This window comes from Embiotoca jacksoni, unplaced genomic scaffold (assembly GCF_022577435.1).
Source record: "Embiotoca jacksoni isolate LCO1_2020_lvr unplaced genomic scaffold, fEmbJac1.0.p SCAF_8, whole genome shotgun sequence".
Lineage (NCBI taxonomy): Eukaryota > Metazoa > Chordata > Actinopteri > Embiotocidae > Embiotoca > Embiotoca jacksoni.
In genome coordinates this window covers 10,772,894-10,784,880 of record NW_027185436.1, presented here as the reverse complement: position 1 = coordinate 10,784,880, position 11,987 = coordinate 10,772,894, and the positions used below count along the sequence as shown (strand labels likewise).

At 39.9% G+C, this 11,987-nt stretch overlaps 1 protein-coding gene across 2 annotated transcripts; it reads right to left on the bottom strand.

Moving 5' to 3' along the window:
- Positions 1-961: 961 nt before the first annotated feature.
- On the bottom strand, positions 962-11,882 carry naa35 (N-alpha-acetyltransferase 35, NatC auxiliary subunit). 2 transcript variants are annotated; one of them, XM_069138772.1, is made up of 23 exons: positions 11,812-11,882; positions 9,973-10,101; positions 9,839-9,872; positions 9,461-9,575; positions 9,282-9,356; positions 8,690-8,857; positions 8,101-8,167; positions 7,916-7,959; positions 7,751-7,801; positions 7,177-7,260; positions 6,237-6,351; positions 5,569-5,747; positions 5,290-5,349; positions 4,993-5,099; positions 4,378-4,444; positions 3,982-4,080; positions 3,620-3,798; positions 3,356-3,492; positions 3,162-3,229; positions 2,911-3,051; positions 2,644-2,766; positions 2,070-2,150; positions 962-1,846 (listed from the first exon to the last, which is right to left on the bottom strand). In XM_069138772.1, exons 2-23 carry the CDS (start codon positions 10,091-10,093, stop codon positions 1,787-1,789), a joined length of 2,175 nt encoding a protein of 724 aa, XP_068994873.1. In that variant the 5' UTR covers positions 10,094-10,101; positions 11,812-11,882; the 3' UTR covers positions 962-1,786. The 2 variants fall into 2 exon arrangements, with proteins under 2 accessions (XP_068994873.1, XP_068994874.1); XM_069138773.1 differs by having other exon boundaries at positions 9,973-10,098; positions 11,812-11,835.
- Between the last annotated feature and the right edge of the window lie 105 nt (positions 11,883-11,987).

Sequence of the window (11,987 nt, the reverse complement as noted above, 5' to 3'; positions counted from 1 at the left end):
GACATGGGTTTATGTGGGATTTATTGTGTGGTTGTAAACTTTGTGATCAACATTTGGAAACAAAATAGGGACAAATTACATGCATGGTCATAACAACAGGTATAACTTCTCCAATACACTATATGATTAATAGTGACATAAAACAAGTTTACATTAGCACTTAAGCATACACGGAAATTAAACTTTCATGATGTGACTGAGCAGACTGAAACAAGTTTGAGCAGAAGAGTTAATGGGGAATTAAAAGTAATAGGCAGTTGAAATAGACAACCAAAAGGAAAGCACAAAGGATTGAAATAGATAAATAAAAGTGATCAAAAAAAGTGGTTGAAAATTGAATAAATAATGGAAACGGCCAGCTGAAACAATGGAAAACTACAAATTGTTAGCCGACAGCCAAACAAATGGAATTACAAGTTAAATGTAATGTACAAATGGTTGAAATATCTCGCAAAAAATTATGAACAGATGGAAATGATGATACTAAAAGTGTGGTTAGCAACTTAAATTGTTAATAAAAAAAGTATTGCCAATTAAAGTTGTCAGTTACCAGAATGAATTTAGTTAAATAAGTAAGTAAAACCTTAAATAAATAAATATGTGTCAAGTAAAACGTTAGTAAATTTGAGTAAGATAAGTAAGTAAAACTTGAGTTAAGTAAGGTCAACTTGTGTTAAATAAGTAAGCTTATGTTAAAAGGCCAGCAAAACTTAAGTTAAATAAGTAAATCAAACTGCTCTATTTATGAAGTGACATTTTGTGTGTTGTATGAATTTCTCAGGTCCTACGTTCAAACAACTCGACTCTGACACTGGGTCATAAAAACTCATTGTTTTTTCTCTGTAGATTGTCCTGTCATGGTTTCAGTACTCATACAAGTCTGATACTTGAAGGTATAACTAGACAGCGTAGTCTTTTCAGACTCAACACTGACACTTGGATAAACACAAAGACACATAGAAAGGTTTCATATGATTTAATGATATGCAGCTGTTATCAATTTTCAAGCCTTCACAAGACCGTTCTGGAGGCAGCTTCCATCTGCCAATTCTTTGCACAAAAGCACCTTGGCTTGTCTTTGACACGTACACACACACACACACACACACACACACACACACACTCAAACACAAACAAACGTTCACAAATGCAGGTGTGGGTATTGTTCCTCATTTAGGTCCAGTTGAGAGTTCTCTGGTCTGGTTTCTCGTGTTACATCCCCACTTCGGTGAAAAAAAAAAGAATCGGGTGTATCAGACACTCCTTTAAATGGCGTCACAGTTGTTGCGCTGGTTGGTGTATCGTACAATTTTTTTCAGACATGGACTGAGTCGGGGCCATTGCACAATTATTCAGGAAAGCGAGACTGTCATGTTGTGATGCAGCGCATATGGAGCTAATTTTCGGCCAAAAACCTAACGAACAAACCACGTTTTGCAAAATCATCACGATTCACTAACAGGCATTAAATAACTTAATTAAATTGACCAGCGCCACCTGCTGTTGTAAAGGGCAAATGACTTGCAACTTCTCGAGCACAATCATGGGGGGGGGAAAGATTGTGCCAAAGTCATTAAATACTTTATTTGTTCTTTTACTAGTGCTAGAAATATGTTGTGTATTTGTTTGATTGGTGCACTTTGTATTTGCAAGACAAAATACATTTGTTTGTTAATGGTGTTTTGTGTTGAAAACAACACGGTCTGTTAGTGAATTGTCGCACCTTTGTAAAACATAATTGGTTGTTTGTTAGAATTGCAGGAAATTAGCTCCATACAAAGCAGAATCAAATAATCTTGACCACAGGGAAGTACTTGTGTGCTGAGAAGTCAAACTCTGGGAGCACCTGGGGAAGCAGAAATTGTATTTTACTACAGAAAAGTAAATGCAATATGGAACAGTAATTCATGGTCATCAAACATCATTGTAAACGCATTACTTTTTAAAGTATGACCCACTCATCTTAGAATTTGTATCTTATTTTACTGGCAGCTAAATACAACTAATTTGTATTAACTGTAACCACAGAATAATAATAACAATCAAAGCAATGTGTTTATTATTATTACCTTGGTATCCTTCTTGTGCCCTCCAGCCAGGAGCTTCATAACTACAATGTTGGGTTTGGCCACTTTCAGGATACGGTTCACCTGTTATCAAAGATTAATAACCAGTTAGTGATAAGAACAATGGAAAAAGTGCAGCAGAAAAATAGCGTGACCACATAAAACTATATAGTGCCTCGAGTTAATAGTGTGACCAGAAGATTCTTTTTTTATACCGCTGCCATGTTGTGGCTCATCCTGTCATTACACATGCTGACATAAATCAGCTTCAGACCCATTTATGGTCACGGATATGTAAAATTTGAAATAGCCAATATTCTTTTTTTATTTAAAATGTTCTGTTGTGTTTTAGGGATTTTTTTTTGTGTATCCGAAGTTTACCTTTGAGTTCATCTGCTATAACATTGTACAATAGTACAATGTACAATGTACAATGTTATAGCAGATGAACAAGATAAGAAAATCTTTTTATGAACTAAATTTGTACTCAATAATCTGGGAACACTAAATTCATAATACACCAAACTATTTTGCTGCAAGAGCTTGCATTTAATTCACTATATTTTCATTTCCTGACCTCAGGGTCTGGGGTGGGAAAGTTTTCTAGGATAAGCTTGGCCTGCTGAAAGTGTTTGCTGGCTGCCAGGAAGAGGTCAGCAGAGCCTGGTGGAGGGTTGTACTTCTTCAGATCAGACATTTCCTGGAACAGACGAGAAGAGGAGCAAAGTCAGAGAGCACAGAAAAACAGATAAGCAGAGTGTGAAAGAGAGAGCACAAGAACAATGGTAAAAAAAAGAAAGAAAAAAAAGGAAATGGGGCAAAAAAAAAACTTGTACAGCAGTACCTTGAACTGGGTGTAGTGCACAGGTGGGGGGGTGACCACACTGTTGAAGGGGGCGAAGCGATGCTCATAGCGAACCTGCTCGCTGTCCAGTTCAAACTGAGGCTTACGCACTTTCCCATCCATATCCAAAGCTACCATGGTCTGGAGAGAGAGAGAGAGAGAGAGAGCAAGCGAGAGAGCGGTAAGAATAGGATGCATTATACCTCTGTGTGTCAAACAGGGGTGAACAGGGGTCATTAATAGTTGCTTACCTTGTACATGCCTGCACACATGTTCTGGTACGCTTGGCTCATGGTAATCTCTTTGCTGAGAGGTCGAACTGCAAAACAATCCCAACCGCAGCATCAGCATCTGTTCTTAAGCTGCTCTTAAGACGCCTACGGGCAGCATTTCTGAGCAGACATGGTAGTCCACTTCAGATGAGGACAACGGCAACAAAATGTACCTTTCTTCTTCTTCTTGGTCTTTTTGCTGCTGCGTCCTTTCAGCTGCTCCTCCAGAATCCGCTCTTCTGCCATCTGAGAGGAGTCGGCTCTGCTTAGAGTGGACATGAGCCACGCGTAAAGGAACTCTGACAGGTACCTACAGTCAAAACGACACACGCATACTCTTAATGAGCAAAGGTTTACCCGTGAATGCCGTAGTGAGCTCATCTTGTGTGTGTGTGTGTGCCTACGGCAATAAACGGACATACTGTACGTGTTCTTACCAGTAGATGTAATAGTATTCGTGCATGCTGTAAAGCTCCAGTTCAAAGCCACTGAGCAGGTACTGAATCATGATCCTCAGGGTATGGTAGAGGATCCACGTGCCAAGGCAGGCCAGATGCTGCCGCTGAGGCTCAAGTTTCACCAGTAAGCTATGTAGTGCTGCGTCCACCTTCTCTGACTGTGGAACATAAAAGAAGACTTCAGCAGTCGGTTTGCAAATTATAAAATCACAAAAGTGGTTAGGTGGAACAGGTTAATAGATAACTAAAACTGTCCAATCAGAATCTGCACCTTAACCACTGTATAAAAAAAAAAAAAAAAAAAAAAAAGGGATACAATTGTTGAAACAGCCCGAGGTCACCTCATCTTGCAGGGTGGCAAACTCTTCAAGAATGTGTCCCAGCTTATCCCTCTGTCGAGCTCGGTTGTGTCCGTGGATCTGGATGAGGCTGCAGAATGGCTGCGTGAAGAATTGGCATGGCGCAAACACACATAAATGAATACACACAGTTTTACCTCTTCCAGTTTCACTGCAGCAGAGCTGAAAGTGTTTTGTGTTATTATTCGTTTCACTACATGCAGCGCCCACTAACTCTCCATGAAGGAACCAGATGGGTATCTATCTTCCTGTACCATTTGTTTTAATTCAACTGCTCGCACCTATCTTATGGTCAAGTTCATAAAGTGAACCGAACTACACAGCAGGTATTAAGAGATGTACCAGATGTGCAGACTTTGAACCGTAAAGGTAACATACCCTCGAGCAGTGCGTAACAAAGGAGTCAATGTAGTCCTTGGCTTGGTGGTTGTTGAACAGACAACACCTGCAGAGAGAAACACACACACATGTTGGCACACAATGAGCTGAAGACAGCTCAGCTCAAGTGGCAGCGAGGCTGCTGCTCCATCAATAACCATCTGACTGCTTAGCTGCTGTTTAGGACGGGTCCAGTTAAACCAGAACATGCAGCTGCAAGCACAAAAACAAGCAAAGCTTGAGCTGAAGGGCAGCTGAACCCGGTGTCTGAGCTGTGTGTCAGAGCCACGTTACACAACATTTAACATTTTCATCAAGACACATTGATAAAAAAAAAAATAGAACCAATGATTTCCAACCATTTTTTGCTTTGTCTTAAAAAAAGATATGTTGATAGTTGATTATGTAGTATTGTTCAAAAATATTTCAATCATATCATAGCGCATCTGCCACGTTGTTTAATTTCAACCAACGGCCTTATTATTTATGTGTCAAATATACAGTGTTATCTTGCAGTGAACTAGTGGGGACTGATCCGACAATAAAACATAACTTTTTTTTCCTGTTAAGATAAACAGTCAACCACTGATTATTAGAACCTTGTGGTGGACTTACTTGTAGGAGAGGACAGGTGGGCTGACGAAGAATCTCAGAGTATCTTTAATCATGTCCTGCATCAGGTGGGTGCCGAACACTTTCTTATTATCTATCAGGAACGTCGTCTGAATTTACAGGAAAGAACGTGTTTAGTTTTCACATAACTTTAACTAAATATGACTCTCACTCGCTAAACCGGTAAAATACTTGTTACATGCGTATTAATGACATAAATCTTGGTACATTTCAAAGAGTTACTGTGCAAGAATAACACCCGAGTCTTCAGATATGCATGTTCGCCACTCATGAGTCTACCTGCAGAAGAGATCTGGAGAGCACACAGGGAGACTGCTCGCTGAACTCGCAGAAGAAATCCTGGTGAAACCAGAAGATTCAAGTCAACGTCAGAGTCTATCATTTAAAATGTCCTGCAAAGCATGTGGGGTAACTTTTTTTTTTTTTTTTTTAAACAAATACATACACAAATAAATATCGTTAAGAACAGCTATCAGTGGGCTGGAGGGTGAGAACACCATGACACCTTGTTGGGGATTACTGATGAAAATGTAATAAAAGACCTGGAAATGTGTTTACCAGAATGCCGTGGAGGTTTGTGGTGTTGATCACGTCACAAACAGTCTTGATGCGTTCTATGAGCTTGCTGAAGTAGGCAACCATGTCCTCCCTCTTAATGATCTTGGCGTAGCGAGGAAAAGTGGGTGGCAGCAGTCTCTGGTTGACTAGTGGCTCAAAGCCCATCATGATTGGGTGGTCTGCAGCATACACGGGGGAAAAAACAAAGCAAAAACACAGAGGTCAACTCGGGTCCCGTTTTAAATTACAAACTCACTTTTCCGAAGAATTTTTCTCAGCTAAATTAGAATAAAGTTAACGAAGGTTTTAAACTTGCAGCTCCGTGTGCGGACATTTGTTGAGGTAGGATGAGGTACATTTAGTGTGCACTGGTTTGTAACTGGATAGGTTGCCGTGATGACGACTTGACTGGATGACTGGAGCACAAGAATGCTTATAATACATGCACAATTTCATGCATGCGTCATACTTTCTTTCCGTGGACTGGTCCTGACCATTTTATTAACCAAATCCTAACCATGAAGTCCTTTAGAGCTGTTGCTAACTCACGGCGAACCAAACTATGTGCTTGACTTGATAGCTTAAAAGCGTGTGCATCTGTGTGTGTGTGTGTGTGTGTGTGTGTGTGTGTGTGTGTGTGTGTGTGTGTGTGTGTGTGTGTGTGTTACCTCCTTTAGTGGTATCATTTTGCGACTGGATGCCGTGCTGAATACTGGAATGAATGGCTGATAACAGGTCAGCTGCCTGAGCCACAAGCTTCTGGGCCTCGCCCACCGAGCTGGTCTGAGAAAGACACGACAAGCAACAGCACAAAAATGTAAATAAATGGAGCACTTGGTAACTCTTTAAGTCCCCATAACTGGCATCAATAAGCAGTGAGATGTAGTAAATGGTGTACAAACACACTTTAACATAGGTTTAAGCCGATTTAAGTCAAAACAAATACTGAACATTATATACACTTAAAGTTACAGTCTCAAAGATGTTTTTTTTGCTCTTTGGCGACACCTATGATTATAAGCGGTTATTGCATCTGTGTCGACGACACTTTCCAGAGATTCGAACAGTGTTGCCTGTGTGATGTTGTTTCTTTTTGTTCTTTGAATTTAGATTTGTTTGTGAAGTCTCAATTTCTGTAGCCAGCAATTTTGTTTGTTTGGCGATAGTAACCATTCACTCGCAATGCTAGCAGGGATAAAACAGTAAGCTACCTCACTCCTTTTGTCAGTATGGCACTCACATTTGGTGCGTTGGCTGTGCCTACCCTCTCTGGCAGAACAACGACTGCTAGGTGATAAGAAACTATTGTTCCCGGGAATGTCGCCACAGATGCTCAACTCGTACAGTAACAAATACTGCAAATCAGTCACCATTTTGTTCCCTCATTCAGCAACAGCTAGGGACTTAACAGACCTTTATGTCAATTCAAATCTTTTGGATTATGATTTTAAATCTTTCAGTTGCATACAAGATTATATTGTGTTTATAAACCACTCTTCAAATGTTTTTATAGTTATTATTTAACGCAGTTATGTGGCAGTCACTACTCTGGTCACTGTCGGATGTTGTGTGTGTGTGTGTGTGTGTGTGTGTGTGTGTGTGTATTACCTCTTTCTTGGTAAAGGCGATCAGTGCAGTCAGTAGAAGGCGTGTGAACTTGATTCTGTTGAAAAGTGCCAGGTACTGCTGATGCTGAACAAATAAGGCATGGAAGAACATTGCAGAGCTATTATCACATGTTTCCTAACTTGTCTTTAAAGCTACTCAAGGAACAAGAAATTACAAAGGATGAATGTTATTTTTCGTTTGGACCACCCAGAAAAGTCCATTTTTGGGTCGGATTTTTTTCTTCCTTTATTTTCATTACTATAAAGAAATATCTGGAAATCCCAGAGTAAAGTCTGTGAAGTTCATTTGAGTCCCACCCTCTGACAGACAGAAGATGTAAAACAAATAAAAGGCAGAGAGTGCAGGGGAGGGTTTAAGGTTTAGCTTGCAGGGACACTGCTTAATTAATAAAGAACAGTGTGACAATCAGATTTAATACTTATAGTTTGAGTTATGTTAAGGTTGAAACTGAAACCACAAGTCAGAAACAACTGGTGTTTAGCTTTCAGGTGGTCTGAATGCAACTCCAAGATCACGCCTTAAACAAAAAAAAACTGAAAAACACTCGACTTGCCTCCAACTCAACCTCTGGGTTTCGCTGCTCACCCTGTCGACTGCGCGTGCTCTGAGAGAGTAGCACATAACCAAGAGACAGTGTTTTACCCAGAGTAGCATTTGTATCAAACATACTTCAATAAAATGACAATGACTGTGACTTAAACTGGTCAAGAACAAATACCTTAACTTTCCTCTGTAACTCATCCTCCACATCTTTCAGCATACCTGACAGGATGAACACATGAGAGAGAGAGAGATGACAACAGCTGTCTTTGTTCTTTTCAAGCAACTGTTTCTATCTGCGATGGCTTCAGCGGTCTACAGCACACAGGCTGCAGACTTTATTACCTATCAAGATGCTCATACCTGTAACCCGCAGGTCTGTGACATTATTGGCCATCTTGAAGCCGTAGGTCATGGCCTGGAAATCCTCCTACAGAAAAATACGAGGTAAATCATCATTAAGACACATCAGCATGACACTGATTTATCAATGGCATATTATAATCAAAGATTTTCAAATAAATGTAACTCAGATATTGCCACACACAATTCGATATATATAATAATCCTAAGACTTAACGATCTGTATCCTTCAGCAATTTCTTTTTTCAGCCTTTATTCATTCAGGGGTAGTTTCATTGCAATAACCTCTTTGTCAGGACTCCCCTGATAACATTTACACCATTTGACACGTTCACACCTGCATGTCGCAGCACAACCCCAGTCAGGCCTGCTGGGTTCTGAGCAGCTCCAGTGGAGCTCAAGGGCACCACAGCGGTGAGGATGAGGGAGTGACAGGACCATTTTCACTTTCTCATCCAGATTTGATCCTGCTGGTACAGGGTTTCAACCTGCGTACTTCTCCAGCCTTTATACCCACACTGAGACCATAGTAGGGACACACACACACTGACTGACAGACAGACAGACAGACAGACAGTAGACACCTCACCTCTTCAAATACAGCTGCCTTGTTGACTTTCTCACGGGCGATGTCGCACACTTTCAGCATGCCTAGTGCAAAAGCTTTGAGGGCGGGCTCCTCAATCAGGTCGGGGTTATGGACGTACAGGCAGGTGAACACAGTCTGGGCCAAAGAGTGACCCTCCAGCCATGTTATCTAGACATAAACACATAAAACACATACAAACATGAACATTGGGGTTTTGTGCAGAGGTGGTGAAGTTTTAATGACTACAAGATCAAAAGAAAACAGCAATACAAACTTGCTCACGTGCTGAAACATCACTTAAACCAACTAAAAAGTATGAGAGAAATGTAATACACCATTTGTGTATTTTCCCCTAAAGTGACAAATGCGTTACATTTCCCATCTTCCCAGGAGATACATCTAATTCTGTCTGCAAAACACCTTTTCAAATCCAATAATATTTCAAAAAAATCTTTGACCAGCAACAATTGCATTCTCTGTGATCTAGAGTAAGCTATTAACTGTGCATGCACTATTAATCATCCCTGTCAAGGGGAGCGGCTCAAAAGAGACACTTTCTCTTTTAAAATTTTGCCTGAAAAGTGAAGCTCACCAAACAGCAGAAACATGTGTCTATGATGCCGATGAGTTCAGGGAGACTGAGGTCTTTCACCTTGATGGCACCTTCCTGGAACGAACAAGAGAGTAATTAAAAAATGACTTCAGAAAAGGGTAATTGTGCTGTATATTTAAAAAAGCATATTTAACTAAACAAAGAAATCCGAATTGTACCTTAATGGCTTGTTCAAAATTGAGCACTTTCCTGTTGACCTGGTTTCCAATCATTCCTGCGTCCATCTTGGGATCCATCATCTCTATAGCTGACATGGCCTCGAACAGGCCAAACCTGCACCAACAACCAACAAGGAGCTTAGAGCCTGTTTCGTATGTGTGTATAATCAGTTTTGATTTCTGACGTAATATCTGATGCAAATATCAGTATAGTTCAATAATATTTTGCCCAAAAAACAAAATACCAAAGATTCTGTGTTTTATTGCAATTACTTAGACTTGTTAATGCTGTGAAGCCTCTGAAACAGTATTTCGATTTTGGGTCATGGTAACTCAAGTCATGATGTGAGTCGGCAAAACTCCCTTCGTCATACTCACAGTTTGTCATGAAGCAGCTCTCCAAGGTTCAACTCTGCATGAATAAAGAATGAGAACAAGAAGAGGAACAAGTCAGCCCCTTTTATTACCGCACATATGACTCACATGCACACAGTCACTAACAGGACCTTTACCTTTGCAGGCACCCTTGAATTCATGTGTAATATCGACCCAGTTGGCATTGTTCTTCATCTTTTCTGGGATCCCCAACCCCCAGCCAGTATCATCATCATCAACTGCTGACTTCATCACCATGGTGACTGCTAAAGACACAAAAAGAACCAGGGCACGGACTTCAAATATGACAAATCATTAACAATTGTTATAGTATTTCAGTAGATCAGTCATGTTTCATCAGACATTTTGTCTTACCACAGCACAAAGTGCACAGGTTTAACTGGTGACATTATTGATGGCTGTGTTAAATTAAACAACAATATAACCTCAGAACCCTCTTTGACCATGTGAAAAGCCCTTTTGTGTAGGAAGGTAGGCAATAATCACACACTATTTAGTTTCTGTATTTAAATTATAATCTCAATGTCAGGCGCTGGAGGCAGAATTGTACTTTGTCTTAGAGCCAAGTTTATTTGTTTGAACATAAGTATTTTAAAAAGTCATTATGTATAAAAAACCATCACCTGTCTGAACTTGACCTTGCCTCCCAACAACCATTTAACCGACGCAAAAGGTCATTATTAATGTCATTATTGTCTAAACCTGGGTTTTACAAGTTAATATGACCACAGTGAGAGAAGCGTATGATGAAAACCCGGCGTTATCACAGTGACCTGTCGACCTGCGCCAACAAAGACCATCTACTCTCGTAGCATGCACGTGTATTTTTCATAAACCGAAAAACACACATTCAACCAATCATTTACTCTTTTACTTTACCTTATCCACTGGACATTTCCAAGGTTAGTTGGCAAATGCCCATCTGGCTGATCAAATTCGAACGTGCTGTATAACCGGCACACTCGGGTCAAAACCAAATTCAATCAAAACTTAATCCAAGTGGTCCAGCGCTTTTAGGGGTCAGTCATAAATATAGCTCCTTGCTTCCTGACATTAAACACACATTTTCCATTGATATAAATGTTTATTTCTTACATATTTCTGTATGCTTTTAGATACTAACTTTTACACATTTGTGTTTATACTTCACGTAGACTCGTGGAAGTCTGAAAAGTCAGTGCAGTATTGTGATCTAAGGGAACAACAGTGGATTAACATTATGACCTGGTGAGCTGACTTGAGAAGCTGAAGCCTAAAATGGGTGTAAACTGCACTCTTGAGTGAGGGGAGAAAGTGTCAGGACTGTTGAGGCTAAAGAGAAGATCTAATAATAATAATAATAAAAAACACAATTTCTGTAAGACAGATTTATTTATGTTTAACTGATTTATGGTGATATATCTTCCACGATAAAAAAAAAAAAAAAACACGGCTAAGAGACAACAACTGCAGCAACGGATGATACGAACTCACTGAAATCGATTTCACCTGATAATATGTCGGTAAAACAAATCACTGGATTAAAATAAAATAAAATAAAATAAAGACACCGGTTTATCTCATTGAGAGAAAAATAAAGTTGCAAATAGAAACACGAGAGGAACCGCTCGTCTGCTAATTTGGCGTTTTTTTTTTTCGCACTTCTAACAGCGGTGTCATCAGTTCACCGACTTCTACAGTGTTTACAGAAGCACACAAGACATAACAAAGTCACGAGATTTATAAAATACGTGAGAAAATAAGTAGCTACCACCAACGTCAAATTAGCGAGCTCGTTACACCGTGTGCTAACAAGCTAACGTTGCACACAGAAGAGGGTTTCCTGTTCACGAAGCCTAATTGTGCATATTTTAACAGACTATTTAATTCTATTGGTTATTAAAAAAAAAAAAAACTAAAAAAACCACGAACGCTGTTATTCGAAAGTCACATGTTCGTTGGAAATCAGCACCTACCTCAGTATTTTGTATTAACCATGTAGCTAATAAAAGATGCCTTCGGAGACTGCGAAGACCGTCGCACGCATTTTACGTCATAGGAAACCGTCGACATGGGAAATGTAGTCCTTGTAACTCATGACGACGCCCCTCCCCCTCCTCCCCCCCACCACCAATCAGGAGCTTAGATATTT

What these genes read in the sequence shown, in the direction of transcription:
- naa35 (XM_069138772.1), bottom strand. Translation starts at nt 10,093, where the DNA reads ATGGTGATGAAGTCAGCAGTTGATGATGATGATACTGGCTGGGGGTTG. An exon ending in ACACATGTTTCTGCTGTTTG is followed by an intron (nt 8,858 to 9,281) that starts GTGAGCTTCACT and finishes GTTTATGTCTAG; the next exon opens with ATAACATGGCTGGAGGGTCA. An exon ending in AGGCAGCTGTATTTGAAGAG is followed by an intron (nt 8,168 to 8,689) that starts GTGAGGTGTCTA and finishes ATTTTTCTGTAG; the next exon opens with GAGGATTTCCAGGCCATGAC.